The sequence below is a fragment of the Nycticebus coucang genome, chromosome 3 (assembly GCF_027406575.1).
Source record: "Nycticebus coucang isolate mNycCou1 chromosome 3, mNycCou1.pri, whole genome shotgun sequence".
Taxonomy (NCBI): domain Eukaryota; kingdom Metazoa; phylum Chordata; class Mammalia; order Primates; family Lorisidae; genus Nycticebus; species Nycticebus coucang.
Window position 1 is genome coordinate 145,911,351 of NC_069782.1, and position 24,787 is coordinate 145,936,137.

Sequence of the window (24,787 nt, forward strand, 5' to 3'; positions counted from 1 at the left end):
AATATGGGTGGCACTTGGGAGACTACGTGTGTGCCTCTTGGTACTTACTCAACTCTGTCTGAGAATAGATAAACACAAGCAACTCCACCACCAAAAGAGTATGGCTACCAAGGGCACAGTCCTTCAGGAATGAAGATTTAGGTCATGCTACTGGGTAGGAGTAGACCAGTAGACAAGGTGGCAGATGCAGCAAGGAATAGCTAGATGGATGATTAGGGAAGGAGACCATGAGTAACAGCTCCGAGACCAACTGCAGCAACAGAGGCTGTACTGGGTCCTACTAACCTCCCTCTTCTAAGTTTGCCTTCAGGGCATCAGTGCAATGTTGTAATAACAACCCAAAGTTGTTATCTTTGTGTTTGTAGTATTCTTCCAGTATGTTTCTAGAATCAATTCAGTATGCCTGAATCAAGGTACTAGCCAACACACCATCCCATCTCACCACCGGAGAAAAGTTTAACAACTGAGCAACCACCTTGCACCAAGGGCTATCTGCACACCATCTCCTTACCACTTGAGGGCTGACAGTCCCCAGACCCCACCTGAGAGTTGCCTTTCTGAGACCACTCCTGGAGCCAACTATCATTGGATTCTCTGGGACGCAGATACCCAGACAGAGTCAGGAGTGCAAAAGCTTTCTTGAGAAGTAAGACCTGTGAAAGGAAAAGGAAGGAAGCAGATGAGCTAGGGAAAGACTTTGGATCACGATGTAGACCTGACAGCCTCTCTGCAGACCAGCAGGGAGTTTGACAACAAAGCTTGCAGGCTAGAGGCCTCCTGCAGTGGACAGAAATGGGTAGGCTTTGTACCCTTGCCTTGCTTAGTCACTGGACAGGGCTTCCCAAAGAAGAGGCCTCAAAAGCGGTAGCAAACACTTAAAGGACAAGCAGAAGGCTGTCACAAGCCATGCTGCTCAAAGACCCATAGCAAGTGGATCCCTGTTTAAAGTGGGGTCTCAATGTGCATGAATCTCCACCCTGCCATCTAGGGCACATTTATCTCCCAGCAGACAGACTCAGCTGTGCTAGTCCAACTGCACCAGCTTCTTTCAATTGTGTGTTATATCTGCTAATGCCTAATTGGCTGGAGCAAGTTGTGTGGCCTACCCCAAAGCTAAGGGTCAAGAAAGTACACTCCTCCCACCATGAAGTCACAACAATGGTGGTGTGTTATAGGAGTGAGAGATCGAGGCCAGTAATTACAACCACACAGGATAAAGGCCTTTTGGGAACTGTGAACTCTGGCCACGTTAGCTGCTATTATTACTCCCTGACCCAGAGACCAGGTACCCTAGACCAAGAGGTTCCATAGATAGATGATCCTCAGAAAGGACAGTTGCTTGACTGAAAACTGAAATTGGGTTTGGTACCTGGAAGTCAGAATTGCAGTCTGGGGATGGGAGAGGCCAAACAAAGCACACAACCACGCCATCCTCCCGCAGCTCCGGGGCTGGCCGCCCCTGGATCAATAGCAATCTGGGGCAGTAGGGAGGGCGCCATCGGAGTAGCTCGGATGAACTGAACATGATGAGTTGCCGGCTGCTTCCTGAGTCCTTGGGGAAGTGCTCGCACCATCCACTTAGCGCTGGAGCCTGGCCATTCCGGGTGCACTCCCACCCCCCTCGTCCTGCCTGGATGCTCCTGCCTCTTGCACTGACTCCTCCTGTCCTGCGTGTTCCAGGGAGAATGGAGGCTTCAGGCCAGGCCAGGAGGTGCTGCCCAGGGGCCGCCGGGAAGCTCTTCCCCGGGCTCTGCTTTCTCTGCTCCTTGGTGACCTACGCGCTGGTGGGTGCTGGGCTCTTTTCTGCCATCGAGGGTGGCCAGGTTCTGGGAGCAGAGAACCAAGAGTTTGAGGAGTTCTTGGAGGGTCTCTGCAGCATCTTGGAATGCAATGGAACAGGTAGGTGCCTCACCTGGGCAGGGTGGGCCTTTCCTCTGTGGCAGAAGCGGCCCCCAGGGCGCAGAGGGCTCCCTTGTAGGAGGCTGGATCTCACAGCTGCCTGCTGTGTCCTCTCCATTCCTGGCCACCTGAGGCAAGTGACTTCTCTCTGAGCTTCACTTTTCTCCTCTGAAAAGTGAGGAGACCAATGGCCTCTCAAGGGTGCTGTGAATTAAGTAGGGAAAGCACCGAAAGGAGGGCCAGACTAGCCTCAGCCTCAGCCCCACTCCGACTGGCAGGCTCTGGGGAGAATGATTACTGGAGATTTGGTGGGGTGGAGAAGATGGCTGAGCAAATCTGGGGCTGGGAGGTCCTCGGCTGGTCCTCAGAGTTGTGCTTGACCCAGGACTCCGTTTTCAGGGACTAGGACTGAAGAGACAATCCAAACTTGGGTGTCCAGGACAAGCAGCCTGCCCCCAACTCGCCCACATCCTGTTTCAAAGGGCTTTTCTAACATCTGGCTCAGTGGTGGGGGAGATGCTGTGAGAAGAGCTTGGGGGCTGGTTCAGGTCCCCGCTTCTCTTCCAGCTCACAGTGTGGCCCCGGAGGCAGAGCCTTTGTTCTCTTTGGGTCTCAGTTTGCAGGGAGAAGAAGACCTCCAATCTCAAGCCTGTCAGTCACAGGGACCCTGCAGGAAGCAGAGGAGACGAGGGACACACAACTTCTTGGAAGACAGAGGCACTTTATATGTGTCCTCACTGCATTTCCCTTGTATCCAGTCACTGGTCTCTGCTCTGTTCCCTGAAGTAAGCCTTGCTAAGATGTCCTCAACAGAGCAGAACAAATACAAGACAAGGGGAAAACAGCCTCTGAAAGTCCAGGGAAGAATGGGGTGCAGGATGCAGGGGCTCCCGCCCTCCATCCCGGGCACAGCAGGTCACTAGCTCGCTGCTCCCGGCTCCTCCCACAGGCCAGACCTTGCTGTGGGGGCAGATACAGCTCTAAAAGACTAGAGGCTGGTCACAGGGGCACAGCCTGCCCTCCAGGAGGGTCCCTCTCCCTGTGCACTTGCCAGGCAGACACAGGTTCCCTCGGTAGACCAGGGGGCTGTCATTGCTGCCAAACAGGCACTCTGGTCATCACAGGGTCTGGACTGTCAGCCAACTTCAAGGCTCTCCAATCAGCTTGTGCAGCCAAAGCACCCAGGGAGCTTGTCTGAAATACACATTCCCAGGCACTTCCTCAAATCCACTTATCAGGATCCGCAGGACTGGGCTGGGAATCTTCTTTTTGAAAAGTTCCCCAGGTGAAGCTGATACGCAACAGGGCATGGGGACTCAGCACCAGTCCCACTCCATATCCTTCTGATTTTTATTAGAGATAAAATGCTCAACCACACTAATTAAGTGTAGACCCCATGTGAGACCTTTTCCCACATTATTGCACGTAATCCTCATAAGAACCCTAAAAATTGGGAATGAACTGTGCTCCTTTTACAGATTTGGAAGCTGGGACACGGTGAGGTTAAGCAATTTGCCCAAGTTCACAAACTAGAAAACATGGAGCCAGAAATTCAGCCCCAGGCACTTGAACTGCAGAGCCTGAGCCTTTCACCACCATGTTATGCTGATCCCCAATGGGGAAACCAAGGCTCAGAAAAGATCCTCTTGTCCTGGAACTTGTCAGCGTTGGGGGGTGGGGGGAGGAGTATTTGAATACAGTGGCCTGGACTCCCACGCTGGTGCCCATTCCTATGAGGAGTGACTGCCTGCTGTGCACCAGCCTCTTCTGACCATACCAGAGACTGGGAGGTTGCCTCTGGGGTCCCAAAGCCCACTGACTGCTCACACCATAAGAACCAGAGAATCTCTCCTAGAAACCAGGGTTCCCATCCCTGCTCTCTTGGCCCTGGGGCTGATGATAGGAAGCCAAGGTTTCCCAGCCCGGAAGGAGACATTCCCAGGCAGCTGGAACCAAAGATCACAAAGTCAGTCAGACTTAATGACCTTCGGGAGTGGACACAATGTGTATCCAGACAATGGTTTGCATTTCCTTTTTTTTTTTTTTTTGTGGTTTTTGGCTGGGCTGGGTTTGAACCCGCCACCTCCGGCATATGGGACCGGCGCCCTACTCCTTGAGCCACAGGTGCCACCCAGTTTGCATTTCCTAAAAGCACTTTTGCTTTCAATTCTCCAGAACTCCCATGAGAAAGGCAGAGCGGAAGTTATCTTCCCTCAAAAGGCAAAAGAAACAGAGGTTCAGAAAGTTAGGAAAGCACTAAGGCTACACGGCAATTCCAGGGCTGAGCTTGGGCCTAATGGGTCCCTCAAGGGGCTCTGTGGGCTCCTAATCTTCATGAGCACCAGTGGCAGGACCTAAGCCACAGAAGCATTTTACAGGAGGGCTCTGGGCACCAAGCTTTGGTGTTGATGGGGCCCATAGGCAGGCAGCCAGTCCTTGGGGGGAGACTCCGTCCCCTTTGCCTGGGAGGGACCTTTCTTGAAGAGCAGACCCTTCCCTCACTCTGGTGCTGTCTTTCTTGAGCCATGACAAGCAAGAAGGAGAAGGTGCAGGAGCATCTGCGGAAGGTGAATCCCCAGTGGTTTAGCAGGTCTGCAGACTGGTCCTTCCTGAGCTCGCTCTTCTTCTGCTGCACAGTGGTCAGCACCGTGGGTAAGTGTGAGGGCAAGGGCAGCGTGCGCCAGGGCCTCCTCTAGCCACATGCTGTCGCGTGGGAGAGAGATGTGGGGGAGAGGGGGAAAGAGGGAGGCTGGGGACCTCTCAGTGGACACACGAGCATTTGATTTATTTAATATGAGCAATGAGGCTGATGTGCTTACCCTGTGCCAGGTGGGCACTGTGCCCAACACAGGAGCTCAGCAGTGAGCAGGGCAGCCACTGGCCCATACGTCGCCTTTGTGCAAATTAGAAAAGCACACCCTTCCCTCAGGTGGTGCAGCCCCATGCCAGATGTAGGCCCCCACGAGCGAGGCATGTGGTCATTCTGACCCCTTCTTGTCACCTCGACTGAGTACTCTTATGCAATGTACAACCTGCCCTCAGTAGGGGCCTGACCTGGCTGGGAGCAGGGCAGGTGTGGCCCTGGCCCTCATGGAGCCTGCAGGCTCCTGAGCAACCATGTGTCAAGCACATATGATTAGTGTGCGACAGTGACAAGCCCAGGGTATTCTGGCAGAAGTGTGGTACTGGTGGTGGCACGACCTGAGTTGCCCATGCAGTTAAGTCCAACCGCCTCCTCTGATGCTCACAGAGGCCCTGCAGACCAGGTGCTGTGAGCCCTTTGTTATGGGGGGAGTCAGAGGCTATGGGATGCAGTGGGCGCAGCCAGCACCCACCAAGAGGCTTTGAGACTCTGCATCTGGTGCTCTTTTCTCAGAGGTAGGCTGCCAGCCTCACAGGGCCATGGGGCTTCTGTGTGGACCCTGTCCAGGGAGCCCCAGGAGCCCAGCTGTGCCTTAGAGGCAGAGATAGCTCAGGCTCCTGGAGACACCACGTGTAGGGGCTGGTACAGATGGCAGTTCTGGGAGGGACAGCATTGGGGATGGCAAGGAACTGGCCTCATCCTGTCCCTGCACCTGCTTCCCATGTATCTGCCATCCTCAAGTAAATGTCACCCAGGGCAGTCTCTTCCAGAGCTGAGTGTGAGGGAGAAGCTGACTGTCCATGTGACCACCCACTCATTCAAAGATGGGCTCTGTGGACCCTCACAGCCGCAGACCCCCTTTCAGGGGCCACACAAAGGGCAGGCCCCTGGGTGACAGAGAACACTGGAACTGGGGTGTAGAGGTGCCCACCCCTCCTCTCTCCCTCTTTTCTGCCGTCTTCCCTCCTTCCTTCCTCAAATCTGTATTGAACACTTAACAAGCAGCAGCAGCCTTACTGGCAAAGGCATTTGTACTTAAGATGTACGAGGCTCTAAGTTCTTTTTTTTTTCTGAGATAGAGTCTCACTCTGTTGCCCAGGCTAGAAAGCAGTGGTGTCATCCTACCTCACTGCAACGTCAAATTCTTGGGCTCAAGTGACCCTCCTCCCTCGGCCTCCTGAGTAGCTGGGACTACAGGTGTGCACCACCACACCCAGATAATTTGTTCTATTTTTAGTAGAGATGGGGTCTAGCTCTTGCTCAGGCTGGTCTGAAACTCCTAAGCTCAAGCTATCCTCCCGCCTCGGCCTCCCAGAGTGCTGGGATTACAGGTGTGAGCCACTGCGCTGGCCTCTGCTCTAAGTTCTTCATGCTAATTAGCTCGTCACAGTAGGTGCTGTTATTGTTCCCACATTCCAGATGGGGAAATTGAGGCACCCATAGTCAGCCAGTTTCAAAAGGGCACACAGCTCATTTGAGCTCAGGCCACCTATGCACATAGGAACTGGTCGGCTGCCCCCCTCCCTGGTGGAGGGAGCTCTGTTCTAGTGAAGGAGAGTGACAGTCACTGCAAACACCTAGGTTGACAACCACCAACTCTGGTGAGCATTGAAGAGGTGCAGCTAAGGGTCATGGGAGCAGCTAAAATAGGATGAAGGCTCCTGACATTTCTGGGGTAGGTGGAGCTGAAGGATCACAGAGATTAACCAGGCAAAGAAGGGTGCAAGCTTTCCAGAACGGGTAAAATTCTGGGTTTTAGTGGGCATTTGGAGGACAAGAGCATTGTGGCTGATGGTCAGAGAATGTGCAGAAGAGTGGTTTGAGAAGCTGCAGGAGAGTTAGCCTCCCGGGATGGCAGCATGATGTCCCTGGGCCAGCAGTAGCTCAGGACCCTCTGGTAACTAGTGTGTGTGTGGGGGCTCCACCTGGCCTGCAGATGCTCAGTTCCCTTCTGGTGGCACAGCAGGGCTAGTTGAGTTAGGTTGGAGCAACAAAGCAAGCTTGGTAGGAGCCACAGGAGAGGGAAGGGAGTGATTGTCCTCCTCTTGTCAGCCACACTCACCAAGAGTGTAGCCCATCACTCAGCCCTTCCCCAGCTGGCCAGCAATAAGAACAGTGGCCCCCCTCTTCACTCAAGAGAACACAGGTGCCAATCTGGTCCCTGGGAGGGCTCTGTCCACAGGGATCACAGAGCCGAGGCCAGGTCCCCTCACATGCAGGGTGGTGGCCTAGCACAGTGGCCAGCTGTGGATTCTCGAGGCTGGCTGTCCTGGGTTAGTGCTGTGTCCTCTCCAGCAAGGAACATAGCCCCTCTGAGCCTCAGACCTGGGCCCACAACCTTTCTAGACCTGCCTGTCAGGGTCAGTGTGAGGATCAATTAATGACCATGTGTATAAATGGCAGCCAGGATGCCTTCAGCTGTCACTAACAGAAAACCCAACCAACTGGCTTAAACCATAAGGAAGATGTGTCACCAGACAAGTAGGAAGTCCAGTGGGGGTCAGCTCTAGAGCTGAGGTGCACTCAGTCATGGCATTGGGCACCAAGTTTTCTCCATCCTTCCACTCAGGGGGTCACAAGAGGCCATCAAGTCCATACCCCAACCAAACACACCCACAACTAGTAGAGAAAGGGCTGGCTGTCTCTTTCCAGGGGTGTCATAACTATCAAGGATCACCCCCCTGGAGCCTTCTGTAGGGGATCAGAGCACCAGAATGCCCACTCCTAAAGGGGGGTTTAGGGAAAAGGGGGGGAAGGCTGTGGGGTGGATGCCCATGGTCCACCACACTGCTTCACAAACCAGTCAGAGCCACAAGAGAGCTTGTACAGGCCCCATGTGGCTTCTCTTGTCCTGAATGGTGACACGAGGGAGACAGGGAATTGGCAGGAGGAAACAGACAACAGCTCTACCACTCAGCACATACCCCAGTGGGGCGAAGGGGCTTTAATATGCTGAATTGCATTTAATTCTCACCAAACCCCACAAGGTAGGTGCTGCAACGGGGCACAGGGAGCAAGCTCAGGCTCTGAGATGGACTCACTGCGGGCGAGTTGGAGGAAGGGCTGAGGTCAGGCCCTGAGGTTGATTCTTCCAGGGGAACCCACAGCTCAAGAACAGTCCCAGGACAGCAGCTACTGCAAGGAAGACCCTGGAGATGTGCAAGAAGCTGAGGGTTTAGGGTTTACCTTTGTCTTTTTTCTTTTCCTGAATTTGCCACTGTTGGCCTCATGAACTGGCTAATTTTCGGGGACAGCAGGGGCTGCCCTGCACATTGTGTGAAGTGGAGTGTATCTCCAGCCTCTATACACTAGGCAGGGGTCCTCAAACTATGGCCCGTGGGCCACATGCGACAGTGTGATTGTATTTGTTCCCATTTTGTTTTTTTACTTCAAAATAAGATATGTGCAGTGTGCATAGGAATTTGTTCATAGTTTTTTTTTTTTTAAACTATAGTTCGGCCCTCCAACGGTCTGAGGGACAGTGAACTGGCCCCCTGTTTAAAAAATTTGAGGACCCCTGCTAGATGCAATAGCATTTACCCCGCTGCCCCCATCATGGCAGCCAGAAACATCTATAGACATCACCAAATCTCCCTTGGGGGGCAACATTGTCCCCTGTTGAGAACAACTGATTGCCATGGTTGTCAAAGTAGCATCAGCGTCACTGGGGAATTTTTCAGAAATACAAACTAATTCTCAGGACCCATCCTAGACCTGCTGAGCCAGAAACCATAGCTGTGGGGCCCAGTAATCTGGGTTTTAAAAGGTTCTCATGTGATTCTGACACCTATTAACGTTTGAGAGGCCCTAACCCAAGGCACGGTCCTCTGCACTGGCCACACATCAGAGTCACCTGGAGAGCATTTCCAAGCTCCCAGCCCAGGCTCCACCCCCGGCCCAGCAATCAAGTCAGAATCTCTAGAGATGGAGCCCAGACACCAGCATTTCTCAGAGCCCTCCAGGTGATTCTAATGGGAGTCCAGACTGAGAATCACTGATCTAATGGAAATGCATTAGCTTGGTTTAAATTCCAAGAAAGTGATGCTACTGCCCATCATACAAGTCAATTAGGGCATCATGCTGCCCAGTAATTACAATGGGAAAAGGATATGGGGAATGTTCTGGACTCCCCATAATCAATAACGTATTTGAAAGTCCCTCTGGTAATACTACTTCCTGCCCTGCAGCTCTGGGCCACTTGAAGTACACCTGGCCTCGATGCTAAGCCTGGGATACCAGATAGGTGCTAGGCCAGTTGATCCTCTGTCATTCTCAACTGGGTCAGCCCTTTGGATGAAAGAGGAGAGAGCAAGGACTATTAAATACTCACGGGCTAAGTGCAGCGAGCTGATGGTATCAGAATATGTGAATGCATTATACGAACTGATAGGAGTTCCATTATGCAATTCAGCTTTCGGTAATGAGGACAGTTAATACATTTCTTTTGCAGGGGCTGTGTGCTCTTGGAGACTCACTTCCTTGCTAGATTTTCTGGATCTCTTGCATTGTAAACCTACTTCAACCACAGCCAACCACAGAGGCTCCTCCTTGTTTATAACCCACTATACCCACCTTTGCCACGGACAGCAGTGGATCAGGAGTGCCTGTTCTGTGCCCCACCCCCCAGCTTTTCTGGGACACCCCAAGTTCAGGCCATCCCCCTTTCCTGCTAGAATTTCTGCCAAAATAGAAATTTTGTCTATTTTGTCTCTGTGCCTCTCTCCTCCTCTCAGCCCCCACCTTGCCCAAAGCTCCCATCATTTCTCACCTGGGCAGGCACCGCAGCGGCTTGTATTCGTTGGCAGTGCCAGTTCTAACAAATTCCCACAAACCTGCCTGCTCAAAGCAATAGAAACTTACCCTGTCAAGTTACGGAGGCCGGAACAGCAAGGCATTCCGGAGTTGAACTCCTTCCGGAGGCTCTAGTAGGGGAGACTTCTCGGCCCCTCCCCGTACCGGCAGCGGCCAGCTTTCCAAGATCTGTGGCTGCGAGTCATGTTGCCGCCGCCTCCTCTCTTGTGTGTAAAATCCTATTCTGTCTCTGGCTCGGCACCCATGGCGTGGTGGTTACAGTGCCAACCACATACTCCGAGGCTGGTGGGGTCGAACTCAGCCCGGGCCAGCTAAACAACAATGACAACTGCAACAAAAAATAGCCGGGCGTTGTGGCAGGCGCCTGTAGTTCCAGCTATTTGGGAGGCTGAGGCAAGAGAATTGCTTAAGCTCAGGAGTTTGAGGTTGCTGTGAGCTGTGATGCCACAGCACTCTATTGAGGGCAACATAGTGAGACTCTGTCTCAAAAAAAATAAAATCCTATTCCGCCTCGTCCTTCATGGGGACACTTATGCTGCAGTTAGGGCTCACACAGATAATCTGAGATGATCTCCACATCTCCAAGTCCTTCATCACATCTGCAAAGGCCCCTTTTCCAAATAAGGTAATGTTTACAGACTCCGGGAATTAGGACTTGAAATCTTTCTGGGGGAGCATTTTTCGGCCTACCAAACTGATCAAGGCACCTCCCTCTCTGTCAGGTGAGCCCTCAGACCCCGTTCACCTCCATGGCCTCACTTTGCTGCCTTCCTATACACTGGCCACACTGTTGTCCTCTCTCTTCCTTGAACTAGGGTGACAGCTAGGTGACATATGGGTGAAAAATCACATTCCCTGTAGGTAGACATAGCCCTGCTCACAGATTGGGAAAGGCACCACAGGCTAGATTTCAGCTCCCGGGCACTCCCTGGTACACTCCATGTAGGGGTTGCCCCACCCTATGAACCTATGAACTGCCTTTTCTTTCTTTCTTTTTTTTTTGCAGTTTTTGCTGGGACCGGGCTTGAACCCCCCATCCTGGTGTATGGAGCTGGCGCCCTACTCCTTGAGCCACAGGCGCCGCCCTGAACTGCCTTTTCTTGAACCCGCCAGAGGGCCTTTGCACATGCTGCTTTTGTTCTCTTCTCCTGGCTAATTCTTAGTCCCTGTCCTAATCTCAGCTCAAGAGTCACCTTACCGGAAAATCTGTCCCGAGCCTTAACCCGGGATGTGTGCCTTTGCTGTATCATTCATAGAACAGTCTGCGCTCGCCCTTCCTGCTATAGGTCTCTGTTTGTAATTACATACTCATTCGTGTGGGTTTTTATGATTAATATCTGACTCACCCACTAAACCAGAGGTTCAGCCAGGTTGGATCCCTTCTCTACTTTGCTCACTACTGTGTCCCCAGCATATGCAGTAAGCACTCAATAAATGTTCATTGAATGAATTAGTGCCATTAAATGGTGCCTAGTGGAAACAGCGAGAGTGGCGCTGAGTGTGCTGGGATGGATGCAGACTGATGAGACCCTTTGAGGGCCACATCTCCCTGTCCTGCTCTTGGGATGCTGCTGGGGGTGGGCAACCTGAAAGCCTGCATGTCTCCAGAAGGCAGAGCCTAAAACCAGAGTTTGCCATAGGAAACTGCAGTGCTGGAGGTGGTTGGGGCTTAGCCAGCCTAGGAGTCACTTTCAAATTAATTTACATAATCGGGCTGGGTTTTTCTGTATTAATCATCCCTTATGACATCAAAAATTAAACATGGGGCTAGCTGGCATGGTGGCTCATGCGTGTAATCCCAGCACTCTGGGAGGCCAAAGGCAGGCGGATCACCTAAGCTCACAAGCTTGAGATCAGCCTGAGCCAGAGTGAGACCCCGTTTCTAAAAAAATAGCCAGGTGTTGTGGTGGGCACCTGTAGTCACAGCTAGTTGAGAGAACGGAGATGGGAATCACCTACGCCCAAGAGTTTGAGGTTGCTGTGAGCTATGATGCCTTTGCACTCTACTGAGGGCAGCAAAGTGAGACGGTATCAAAAAAAAAAAAATTAAACATAGGAATTAAAGCTTTTTCATCTGCATATTGAAACTTGCCTGCTCCAGAAGCTCCAACCACCTGTGCTGTAGGATTGGCCGTCTCTCTGCTCCTGCCCCTCTGTAGATGAGAGGGGAGGGCTATGGAAGGGGGAGAGAGAGGAGCCCCTGAAGAGCGCAGAGGCCTCACTCCACCCCTCCCTTTGCTTAGCTCACTGGTTCTCACTGGTTGAGAGCACTGGTTTGGGAGCCAGAGAGCCCTGTGGGTTTGACTCTCATCTCCACTATTGAGCACATGTGTGCTCTTGGCCTAGTGACTTCATTTTTCTGTACCTCAGTTTCCCCATCTGTGAAAGGAAATAAAAATAACCTGTGTATGGAGATTGAGTGACGCGCAGCCCACAGAAGTGCTCGATAGGCAGTTATACTATTAGCTCTCAAGGGTGAGGGTGCCAACATTTATTAATAGCCCGTGTGCCAGGCCCAAGCCTCATGTAATCCTCCCAACTACTCAATATATATATAAAGTAGGGATTGTCATCCTTATTTTACAGGGAATCCTGTAAACATATGAGCAGTCAAGTAACATTCTCGTAAATGGCAGAGTTGGGATTCACACAGGGCAGTCAGATCCCAGATGTTGGGCTACTAATGGCTTCACTGTCATCTGTGAACATGTTTGTCCAATCTACTAACTCACAAGTGGCTCTGAGGGCAGCAGTTATATTCATCTTCTATCTTTCTACTGTCCTTAAAACTATCTGTGATGTCGTGTGCACCACTGGCACATAGTAAGTGCCTCTTATATAGAGAGGCCCAGATCTCTCCAGGAGGACTTCTTAACAGCCAGTACCTCCATGGAGGATGAAGAAGTCAGTGGGTACGATGGCAAACCTGTCCAGCCCTGCTCACCTGTGCTTCTCCTGTCCTTCCAGGATGAGCTGAGCCCATCCTCTTGGGGACACTCAGAAATGGCCGCAGCAGAATGCAAGGCAATCACCTCATCCCCAAACCTGTGCTTGTCCCCTGCTAAGGACATTTCAGGTCACAAATCTGGGTGTGAGTTGTTCCTTATCCTAAAGGGAATGTGGACTTTACTCCCTGCCCCTCCCGCCAAAGCAGGCCTAACGCCAGACAAGTGGATGAATGCCATGAGATGATTATTTTCAAACATGTTGGGTAAAAAATAAAGCTAAGGAGGGTCAAGGCATAAGATTTCTTTAAAGTTTCTTGTGGGATGGAGAGAAAGTGACAGATAGCAACCCTAGACTCTTCTCTTTCAGGTTACGGCCACATCTACCCCGTCACCAGGCTTGGCAAGTGCGTGTGCATGCTCTACGCTCTCTTTGGTATTCCCCTGATGTTCCTGGTCCTCACGGACACAGGTGACATCCTGGCAACCATCTTATCCACATCTTACAATCGATTCCGAAAACTCTCTTTCTTCACCTGTCACCTCTCCAAGTGGTGCTCCCAACTGCTCTGCAGGAGGAAGCCTGCCACCAGGCCTGCAAATGAAGCCATCCCTCAGATCACCGTCACAGCCGAAGAGCTCCCAGGCCCCGCACCCAGCAAGTGTCCTTCAGCCCCAAGCCACAACTTGGAGCTGTTTGAGAGATTTCTTGCACAAGAGAAACAAAACATATTGCAACTGCCCACGCAGGCCATGGAGAGGAGCACCTCGTGTCCCGAACTGGTGTCAGGGAAACTCTCATATTCCATCATCAGCAACTTGGATGAGGTTGGGCAGCAGGTGGAGAAGCTGGATGTCCCTCTCCCCATCATTGCCCTTGTCGTTTTTGCCTACATTTCCTGTGCAGCTGCCGTCCTCCCCTTCTGGGAGAAACACCTGGACTTTGAGAGTGCCTTCTATTTCTGCTTTGTCACACTGACCACCATTGGGTTTGGGGATACTGTTTTAGAACACCCTAACTTCTTCCTCTTCTTCTCCATTTACATCATTGTTGGTATGGAGATTGTGTTTATTGCTTTTAAGTTGGTACAAAACAGGCTGATTAACATCTACAAAAATCTCTTGCTATTCTTTGCAAAAGGGAAGTTTTACCATCTCACTAAAAAGTGAAGGCTCTATCATCTCTCAAGTATCAGACACTGGCAGAGTGGTTTTCTTGCCTTGTCCTTTAGGGCAATGTGGTTAGACCCACAGTAGCATTGCAATCTGTCATCAGAGACCTTGAAGCTTAGAGCTGAGTTCAGTCTTGAGGCCCCACAGCAATCTGCCCAATGCCTTTTTTATCAGACATGAAGAAAAAACTGTCACCATTCTCCAAAGTCTAATTAATTTCTCTGTCCTCATTTTTTAAAAGCACCACCTCGTGTAGACAAAACAAACCTTATGGATGTTACTGGTTTTCTTGTGATACAAGGGGGAAAAAAACCTCTTTATTCTTGGAATTTGTACTTTAATCTAAATTAAAATCTTCCTGGGATGCTCCCTGTTATCTTGGATGAAAAATCACTAGCAACCTCTTTGTCTCTTATGACTGCATGAATGCATGTAAGATCAGCCTCGTCCCAGCAAATACAAAGTAAACTGAAGCCAGACTTTACCAAAATGGTGAAGTAGAAGTAATCTAGCTTTACTTTCCACAATATAAACCAAACCAACTATCCAATGATAGAATTATAACCACTAATATTCCAGAACACAAAAATGAGGCCGTGGCAATCCCAGAGCCACAGAAATGTGAAAAATTGTGAGTGGACGTTAAGAGAAATGAATTTCGCTATCCAAGATGCCCCTCTCTCAAGTTGCAAGGCACCACGTGGAAAAGTCCCCCAAACTCTTGGTTTCTACACTGGAAAAAGTAAGATCAGCTATAGGGAGAGGGACCCCTGAAAGCAGCGGGAGACAGGTATTAGAGAAGGACCTAGTAGCCTCAGTGTGGGAAACCCAGGGGCAGCTCTCCCATCTCAGATAAGGAAGATGTTAAATCAGAGAGCTAGTTCAGCAGCATCACATTGTAAGAGGTGCTATCCACAGATCCTAGGGCATGAACCCTTAGCCATCTCTCCACACAGCCAAGGAATCCCCTTTGGAGTCCCCCCACCCCCCCATCCAGGACAGGTAGCCCTTTGAACTTTTGTGAAAGCTGCAGCAAACCTGGGCTTAAGGCACTACTTAGTGCCAAAAATGAGACAGTAATCTAAGGCTAAAAAATTAAACGGGCAAATTCCACAGAACCTCTGAACACATATGCACTACAGAGAACAAACCACCAACCCAGACAGCAAAGACTAGAGCAAATAACTAATCTTTCAATGCAAAGACATAGATGTATATTCATTAAGAAATAGCAAATGGAACCATGAATTCCCCAAATGGACAAAGTAAGGAACCAGGGACGAAGCCTAATAAGATGGCAATATGTGAGCTCTCAGATTAAGAATTTAAAATAGCAATCTTGGGCAGCACCTGTGGCTCAAAAGAGTAGGGCACCAACCCCATATGCTGGAGGTGGCAGGTTCAAACCCAGCCCCACTCCACCCCCCAAAAAACTCTGCAAAATAAAATAGTAATCTTAAGGAAACTCAGCAAACTCAATTATAACAAAGAAAAATAAATCATAAATTTATCAGAAATCTAAGAAAATGACTGAAATAATTAGAACAAATGAAACATACATTCTGGAACTGAGAAATATATTGGGTGAACTAGAAAAAATGCATCAGAGGGTCTCAACAACAGAATTGATCAAGCAGGAGAAAGAATGAGATCAAAGACAGATTATTTAAAAACACACAATCAGAGATGGAAAAAGGAAAGTAGAATGAAAAGAATGGGGAGTATTTACAAAATTAGAAAATAACCTCAAAAGAATAAATCTAAGAGTCACTGGCTTTCAAGAGGGAATTGAGGAAGAGAAAGCAGAAATCTTAATCAAAGGCATAACTGAAATCCAGGTATAGAAATGTCAAAGATCACCATTTAGATGATGATCTTTAGATCATCTAATGGTGATCACCATTTAGATCACCCCCTAATAGATTCAACCCAAATAAGACTACCCAAAGACATGTAATAATCAAACTCTAAAAGGTCAAAAACAAAGAGAGAATCTAAAAGCAGCAAAAGAAAAGAAGCAAATAACACAAAGGAACTCTGATTTGTCTGGCAGCACGCTTCTCAGCAGAGGCCAGGAGGGCATAGGAAGTAGTCAAAGTGTTGAAAGGAAAAAACTGCCAACTGAGAATAATTGACCCAGCAATGCTATCCTCAGAATAGGAAGGAGAAATTAAAACTTTCCCAAACAAAAGCTGAGAAAATTCATCACCACTAGACCTGTCTTATAAGAAACACTAAAGGGAGTCCACCAACTTAAAATAATTTGCAACTAGAAAATCATCTGAAAGTATGAAACTCACTGGTAAAGTAAATACACAGACAAATTTAGAATACTCTACTACTGGAATAGTGGCATGTAATCCATTCATATCTCTAGTATGAAAAGGCGAATATTACAAAAATAATGAAATTATGAAAATTTGTTCAGAGGTAACATAAAAGATATAAATTGAAACAGTAAAAAGTCAAAATGTGGGAAAATGAAATTAAAGTGGACAGTTTTTTAGTCCTTTGTTCTTTTCTTTGTGATCAAAGTTAAGTTGTCAAACTTCTTACAAGTATAAGATTGTCTCTGTAAGTCTCTTGGTTACCTCAAAGCAAAAACCTATAATAAAGACACTAAAAATAAAAAAAAAAACCCCAAGAAATAAAAACACACTAATAGAGAAAATTACCTCAAATACACTGATACCACTAAGTAGAATTGCCACATGTGTTCACTGGAGCCTGGGATATTTTTCAGTTGCCAGATTCTTTGTAGACCATTTTTCTCATTAATTGGCCCAAGGATGATGATGCCTTGTGAATGAGTTAGCACATGAAAGTGTTGGTGCCTAAATGAATGGAATGAAAGGCTGGCACTGGTTGGGTGGACACATTCCTGAGCTGTTCACAGATTAGCTGGCATGTGAATGGGCTGGTCGGTATAGCACTCCAATTACATTTCCCTGAGGACTATCTCTGGCCAAGAGTATGTGCACTGCCAGCTTAGAAGTGCCAAGGAGTTAATGCTACTGGGAGCAACCACCAATCAATGACTGATGGGAACTAGTGGATATAAGGTGTCCAGATCCCATGCCCATCCTGTGGAATGGGACATGTTTAATACTGTCTCCCCAAACACCCCAGTGGACTCAAACCTCAGTTGCTCATTAGCACACACTATATTGGCCTCCTTCACCCCCCACCCCTACCCCATTTCACTTCTCCACTACTCCACAGAGGCTTTTTGAGATACCTCCTAAAGAACCCATTTGCATTCAAACCTTCTCTCAGAATCCCTTTTAGGAGCTTCAGCCTGGAAGAGGATGTAAACAAGTCAGGGGATAAACAGATTGACGCACGCGTGGAATATCACAGTCTTTTACCGTGTTGGTTATTAGAAATGTTTTATGATTACATCCCTCCTCTTTGAAAGAATTTTGCGAAGATCAATCTGGATCCTATGATTAGCAGAATTAGTCCTTGAGAAAATAGTGAACTTTCCTTTAGGGTGTAGCATAAAAATTGCAAGACCAAGGGAAAAGGCCAGGAGGTTCCAGTTTGAAAAAAAAAAAGAAGCAACTGTCTTTTATGGCTCCTTTATTCCATCCTAGGCTCTGACCAGTGCCAAGGGTGGTCTCTCAGAGGGCTTTTAGGTCTTTCTTTCTGAATCTTCCCCCCGATTTCCCCATAACCATTGGGCTTTCCGCCCCTGCAACCTTTGAAAACCTACCTCTGGGAATGCAGTTGACATGGTGTGAGCAAGAATCAGCAAAACACATGAGGCTCCATTAGTGGGATTTCAGGCAGCAGCCACAGGCACGGGGGTCTTTATGGAGTTTTTTGACATCCCTCAAACCACATTAGCCCAGCTGAGAGGCATCACAAAGCAAGCCCCTTGGACCTACGTGCAGTAGAGACTGGCCACTCAAGTGGGAGCACATCATTGGACAACAGGGCTATTTGATCCATTCAACAAGCATTCCAGAGTGCTGGCTGTTTTCTAAGCTCAGAGTATCCTAAGATGAATCAGGTGGTAGGAACTTCCCAGCCACTCCCTTCTTGAGGCAACAGCAAGATGGGTTCAAATGCAAACTTGGTGGTTGTCAGGAATGTCACTATGCAAATTAAAGACCATAAGCATTTGCTTATTTCATTTGCTAGTCAGAATTCTTCCATGGTTCTGAGGAAATGGCCCAGTGTGCCTTCCTGTCCCCCATTTCTGCTTTAGGCAGCCCATTTCCAGGCACCTTGAGCTATTTGCTCCATGTCCCTGGGCAGAAATGTAAATTTGTTCCTTCAAGCCTTAGCTCTGTGGTTCTCAGCCTTATCCCACATTGACACCTGGGAAGCTTCAAACAATTCATATGGTTGTTCTCCCTGTTAGCTCACCAACAAATTGCCATAGACTGGGTAGCTAAAACAAAATTTATTTCTCACTATTGTGGGGACTGGAAGTCTGAGATCAGAGAGCCAGCATGACTGGGTTTTGTGTGTCCATATGTCTGCAGTCTCCTTTTATAAGGGCATTAATCCTATTATGGAGGCTCCAACTTCATCTAAACCTAATCACCCACGAAGGCTCCACCTCCTAATACCATCACACTAGGGGCTAGGTTTGAATCATATGAATTTTGGAGGGACACATTCAGTCCATAGCACCCTCTAAGATTCAGACATTATTGGCGTAGGGTGCCACCTGAGCACTGGGGTTTTAAAAGATCTCCAGGTGATCCCAATGTGTGGTCAGAATTGAGAAGCAGCGTACTAGCTGCTCTCCCAGCCTGAAGTGCCCTTCTCCCTACTAGGATGGATGACGCCTTGCTTTCCAGGCTCAGTCCATGTGTCCGCTCTTCTAGGTACTGTTCCTGACTCCCAGAAGCGGTCACCCTTATCTCCCCCACTGAGGCCACGGTGACTTCCTCTGTTACAGGATTGTAACAAGGTTCCCAAATAAAATCACGTCTATTCATTGTTTTCTTTCCCTTTCAATCCTCCTATCCTAACTTTGCGGCAGCCACCATACCACCTACAGGAGAACTCTTGGTGGAATTCAGGAGCACACACAGGCTAAGGAGAGCAGCCACCAATTACCGCACCCCCCGCCAGCCCCTAGCTGAGCACTGCAGGCCCCATCTCAGCCAATGCTCCCTGCAGCACTGAGAGTTGGGGCCAATTGCCCTCACTTGATAGCAAGGGAACTGAGGTCAAGGTCAAGTAACTACCCCCAAATCTCACAGCCAGTACATGATGGAACCAGGATTTGCACCCAGGTCTAGTCAGACTCTAAGTCAGGGGTTCTCAGTGGACCAGGAGTCTCAGCACCCCCTGGGAACTTGTCAGAAATGCAGATTCTCAGTCTCCACCCAGGACCTATGCTGGGTTTTAACCAGCCCTCCAGATGATTCTGTTTGCTTCAGAATATTTGATTTCTAAGTTTGAAAACCACTGCTGTAACCACTCTACAACCTCTCCATGGGGACAGTTTGTGGACACAGCAACACAGAGAAGGCACAAGGGCCTAGGTCCTGGACAGTGGCAGGGGTGCTGAGGGGGCTTACCTGACAACTGGCCCTGTCCCAGCAAGAGCAAACACGTCATCTTCACGCTCAAGGCTTCTCATGGAGATCACAGGAGGCTGCTTGTCGACTGAGCAGGCCTTTCTGGGAGGACCATCACCAACTGCCCAGGAGGATCTGTGAAGTCCTAGCCAGCCTAAAGTCTGGAGAATTAAGGGGCCTGGAAATTGCTCCAGAAGCTCCCGACTCATGAGGGGAGGGGCTATTTTGATGGTCACCTGATGCGTCTCCCACTCCTGGGTTCAGAGACGCTCTTCCCACCCCACATCCATGTCGGACCTCCGCGACCAAAGCCTTGGGCGGTACGCGCTGACTGTTTGTGGGGGGTCGTTCTGTCCAGTTATCTCACTGCCCTGCACGTGGCTTTATGAGCGCCCCTTTTAACATAAGAAGAAACTGAAGTTCAGGGATGTCAAGGGATTCGTTAAGATGACAGCCAAGAAGACAGGGTGGAAGGTATCGTGGATGAAGGCGTCTGCTCCGGGAGGCCCAATTCCTGGAGGCGCAAGGAGCTGTGACAACAGGCGCTGTCAGGGGGAGAGAAGCAGGTCCTGGCTGGGAGCCCCCGGGAGGGCAGGGACTCCGAGCTCGCGGGGCGCTAAAGGGGGAACCGCTCGCCAGCAGCTCTCCAGGTTCTGCTCCGGCCAGGAGGTTGCGTTTTCCCATGTGGCCAGAAGGTGGCGCCGCTAGACCGCGCGGCCTCGCACTCCGGGGCCAGCAGGTGGCGCGTTCCACGCTGGGGCCGGGCTACTCTGCAGCGCGCGCGAGCGGTGTCTCCTGCGGCGGTCCCCAGCGAAGCGGGGAGCCTCTGACCCCGGTCTTCCGCCGTGGTCTTCTGCGAGGGGACGCCTCAGACCCCTGTCCTCATCTTCATCCCTGTGGAAGGGCGCTGCGGACCTCTGTCCCCTGTCCCTCAAATCACAAGTACTGCCCAGCCCATCATAGTGCCTGAAATGCTGCTACTTGGGACTCCACCACTTCGACAGGTGGTGTGCTGAAAGTAACTTGGCTTTTAGCACCCCTTTTTTCCTGGCCACTTCTTTCCCCGCCTTCCTCCCCTACCCCGCCAGCCTCACTGCGCAGAGAGGGGCTTTCAGGTAGGGGCACCGGGAGCTTCTAAAGTCCCGATGTTGTGTCCTGGCAGAAGCCCACTACCCCAGAGACTCCGGGAATGAGGCCCAAGAACCGCTGGGTTGTTGAAGTTGTGGTTTTGCCTTCTGTTTCCAACACTAAGGGTGATTCTCACCTCCTAGGGTTGAAGACCCCTTCCTTAGTTTCCTGGCGTGGGTGGCATCCGTGGGGGAGGGGCTGAGATCCAGGAGACTTGCCTGTGCCCCGTCCTGCTGGGTGACCTCAGACAAATGAGGGCCTGCTTCTGAGTCTGTCTGAGGGGATGGAACTGGCCAGGACAGCCCCTATGGTCCTGCTGACCTCTAGGATTTGGGTGTCCTGCTTTGTCACCAAGAGAGTGGTTGCTGTTTCATGGATGGGGAGAGTGAGGGCTGGACTCCCAGAACATTGGCATGTGGCTGCTGTGAGCATTGTTGTGTTGGGCACAGCCTCGTTGCCTGAGGGTGCCTGGCAAGTGGGAAAAAGGGAAGAAAAGCAACATTTAATGAGCAACTTGTATGTGCCAGGCTCCCTCCCTGTGCTACACACACTGCATCCATGTGGCTCACAGGATCAGACACATCCCTAGCCCTGGCACCTCGCTGGCATGTGATAGGTACTTGACAAATATCTGGTGCAGGAATGATCCTGGCCAGCAGTCTACCGAGAAGATCAGGGTCAGAGTCTTTTACCCTGATAGCTTGTGCCAGATCACTGGGGTGGTCCCTGCTCAGAACTGTTTGGAACCTTGCTTGAAACTGTCCCTTCCTGAATTTGGGTGGGCCAGGCGAAGCCCCAGGTGGTGGTGCTTGAGACAAAGGATCAGAGGCTTCCACTAACTCCCAGCAGGAAGCAGAGGGTGATGTCCCAGGAGACTGAGAGAGGTTAAACTTGGAGCCCCTTGCTTACTTGAGACCTACCATGGTGGGGGTGGGGTGGGGTGGGGGCGTTTGCTTTTGTATGTGTCAGTCTTGTGAAGCTTGTGATTTGTTGTTATTTCTCATTCTAAATAAATATTCATGTTCATACCTAATTTTGAATGGGTTGTTTTGTATTTGTTTTTCCTTAAAGAGAGCTCTTTACATTGCATAGCTGTCCACAAAACCTCATCAATCCCTGGCCAAGAAGAAATGCTGTCCCAAGGACAGCTCCGTAAGCCAGCTTCCTGCTCACCTTTCTAACATTCTCCCCAGACAGAGGTGTGGCCACATTTCCATTGGGCACTGGACCCCCTCCTGCCGCATCAGCCTGTCCTCACATGGTAAAATAACCTTAGGGTCACTGGACCTGGTGGCACCTGTGATCCCAGCTACTTGGGAGGCTGAGGCAGGAGGATCACTTGAGTCCAGGACTTCAAGGCTGCAGAATGCTATGATTATGCCTGTGAATAACTATTGCACTCCAGGCTGGGCAATCAGTGAGATTCTGATTCTAAAAAAATAAAAATAGTTTTAAAAAATCCCTAGGGTCAAGTCACAAACTAATAGACCAGAAGGTGGACTTGACAGGGATACCGAATATCTATGCCTTGGTTTCTGCCAGCAGGTACCACTGCCCACCACCCTGAGATGCCCAGGGGTTAGGTGAGTGATGAAAAGGGCCAAGGGGAAGGAAGGCAGTCAGATAGTGAGCCTGGAAGCTTCCCCAAGAGCGCCCGTTGATGTTGTGTTGATCAGTGAAGAACTCAGGAAATTTTACCCCCAAATATGACTCCTTAATATATAGAACATTTTTAAGGCATTTGAGATCAAAATGCACTGGAAGGGGCTGTCCCTCTATCTGCATAAACTGGACTGACCTCATCAAAAGATCAAAGGGGCAACTGACTTTCCTTCCTCTCCCCTTTATCTCAATATATCCCAGAAAAGAAGATCAAGAATGCAACCAGAGGGCCGCGCCTGTGACTCAAAGGGGTAGGGTGCCAGCCCCTTATGCCGGAGGTGGGGGGTTCAAACCCAGCCCCGGCCAAAAACTGCAAAAAAAAAAAAAAAAAAAGAATGCAACCAGATCTGGCCCGCTTCATTTAATATAATGTGGAGGCACCTATCCTGTCTCTCAGATTAATTTAATTTGCAAAGAGACTCATTTACAAGTCAGTCTTCCCCCCCATCCATTTGTCCTCTCTGGCACTTTCCTCACCCCTAAAGAGAATGACCTATACTCCACATTTCTGCTCCCCTCCAAAAAGACAGGTATAAAAACATCTGAACTTTATGGGGCTACTTAGTAATCATTCTGTGATGCTCCTTATTAATCTGCCTTAATTGTGAGTTGATCTTTCAGGGAACTTTCAGGGGAAAGAGCAAGTTTCTCCTTCTCCTGACGCCAGGAAGTAGTGGTGTGTCCCTTGGTCTGAGGAGACAGGTTGCCTGGCCATCCCCAAATCCTGGCAGGCTTCTTGACCTGTCAAATAGCCATAGAAATAGGTGATACCCATCTCAAAGGGGTGTGAGGCCCACAGGAGATAATGCGCCCCAAGTGCGGTGGCAGTGTGCCTGGCTGTGCAAGCACCTAAAAACCATATCTGTCCCCCTTACCAGTTCAGGGGACTAATGGTGGCATAGTTCCACTTTCCCCAGCAGCACTCACTGCCTGTATGCAGAGAAGAGGGGGCGGTTTCAAGGTTGGCTCCTTAAGCCTGGTGTCTGGAAGCAGCAGCAGCCCACGACCACACACATGGGCTGGAAGGTGACCTGCGGCTCCCCTGCTGCTGCCCTTGCAGCCCTGGGGACATCAGCCCTTCTTCCGCAGTTTGCACTTTCTTGGCTTCCCAAACCTGCCTGGTACACGCTTTCATCTGCCTTACTCATTGCCCCTCGTGCTCCAGGGACTGTATCTTGGACCTGTTTCTTGCCTGACTTCATGGCTTCCTTGTGGTCGCATCAATCCGTGGATATAAATGCTGTCTTCCTCCCCAACTTCTCCCCAGAATCAGACTCCCAACTGCCTACCCCGCATCTCCAACTTGACATGTTCCTGGTGGAGTTCTCATCTTGTCCTCTCAGTGAGTGATGGCTCCAGCCATCCCCCACAGCATGTCTCCGCTCAGCTTTCTTCTCCTCCACTCCAACCGGAGGGGCACGTGGGCACCTGCTGGGAAGTCCCCCAGTCTTGAGCGTATCTCCCTCAAATGCTGCTTTGGCAGGTATCAAATGGACCTGGGCATTTGTGTATTTTATAAGCTCCTGGGGACTCCTGTTATGTTGTTTTTTTAGAGACAGAGTCTCACTTTATTGCCCTTGGTAGAGTGCCGCAGTGTCACACAGCTCATAGCAACCTCCAACTCCTGGGCTTAGGCGATTCTCTTGCCTCAGCCTCCCGAGTAGCTGGGACTACAGGCGCCCACCACAACGCCTGGCTAGTTTTTTGTTGTTGTTGTTGAGGTTTGGCCCAGGGCTGGGTTTGAACCGGCCACCTTCAGTATATGCGGCCAGCACCCTACTCACTGAGCCAAAGGCACTGCCCTGATTCCTGTTACATTGTTATTCATTTACATATTCACAAGCCTTTGTCCAGTGGCTGCTGTGTGCCAGGCACTAGAGGAAAGCCCTTAGGAGTGACCTTCTGACTGGTGTGTGTTGCGGGATAAAGGTACAGCCAATAGAGGTGCTGACCCAGACACCCCTACCCCACAGAGGACCAACAAGACATTCTGGATGAGGGTGCAGCCAGGCTGGGCCATGGGCCCTCCCTCCTCCACCCCACCTGGCTCTCCGGAAGCCAGGCATATGCCTTGGCTGGCAGTAGGCCACGGGGTAGGGGGGCTGGGCATCCCCACTGTTGCCATGGTGACTGATGTGCATCTAATCAGTGGGGACCTTTGAAGTGGACTTGGATGCAGGACAAGGACAGGCACGTCAGGTTTCAGGTCTCAAATGCAAATTGGGGCTCCTTTTCAACCTCTCCCGCCCTTTACTGCTTTTATTCTTGACATTAGATCAGGGAATAAAACTCTTTCAAATGCTGTAAATTCAAAACACAGGCAATTAAGAACCCTCTCTGAGATGCAGGTGCTCCTTTAGTCTCTTCTTTGAAAAGTGGTTGCATTTGTAGAAAAACAGAAGTGACCACATAAATCATCAGTGTTGCTCTTCGCCGATTTTTTGTTGGCTTAACAAATATTCCGTTGTTCTAGTCTGTGCCAGAACCAACCTAGATAGGTGGTGGTGGGGGGGGGGGTCAGTGTGGTCTATGATCGACCTGTCTCTGACCTCGCGGCTTGGTCAGGGCTGTCTCTCTGCACTCAGCTTCCCAGTACACAGGGGGCTGAGGTAGCCTGCTAGTTTTCATGTGTTTTCTGTGCAGTGGACGCAGGTGAAGACTCTCACCTCCTATCCCTGATTTGAACTGAGGAACTTTGCTCTGCTCTGTTTTATAGACCGTGTATTCAGCCTGCCTGCAACATTTTGTTTGAAAACAGAAAT

General features: G+C 50.0%; 1 protein-coding gene across 1 annotated transcript; it reads left to right on the plus strand.

Annotated features, from left to right (window-relative positions):
* The first annotated feature begins 1,685 nt into the window (after positions 1–1,685).
* KCNK18 (potassium two pore domain channel subfamily K member 18) lies at positions 1,686–13,689 on the plus strand. The gene is made up of 3 exons (XM_053582451.1): positions 1,686–1,899; positions 4,423–4,551; positions 12,890–13,689. Exons 1-3 carry the CDS (start codon positions 1,686–1,688, stop codon positions 13,687–13,689), a joined length of 1,143 nt encoding a protein of 380 aa, XP_053438426.1.
* The last annotated feature ends 11,098 nt before the right edge of the window (positions 13,690–24,787 follow it).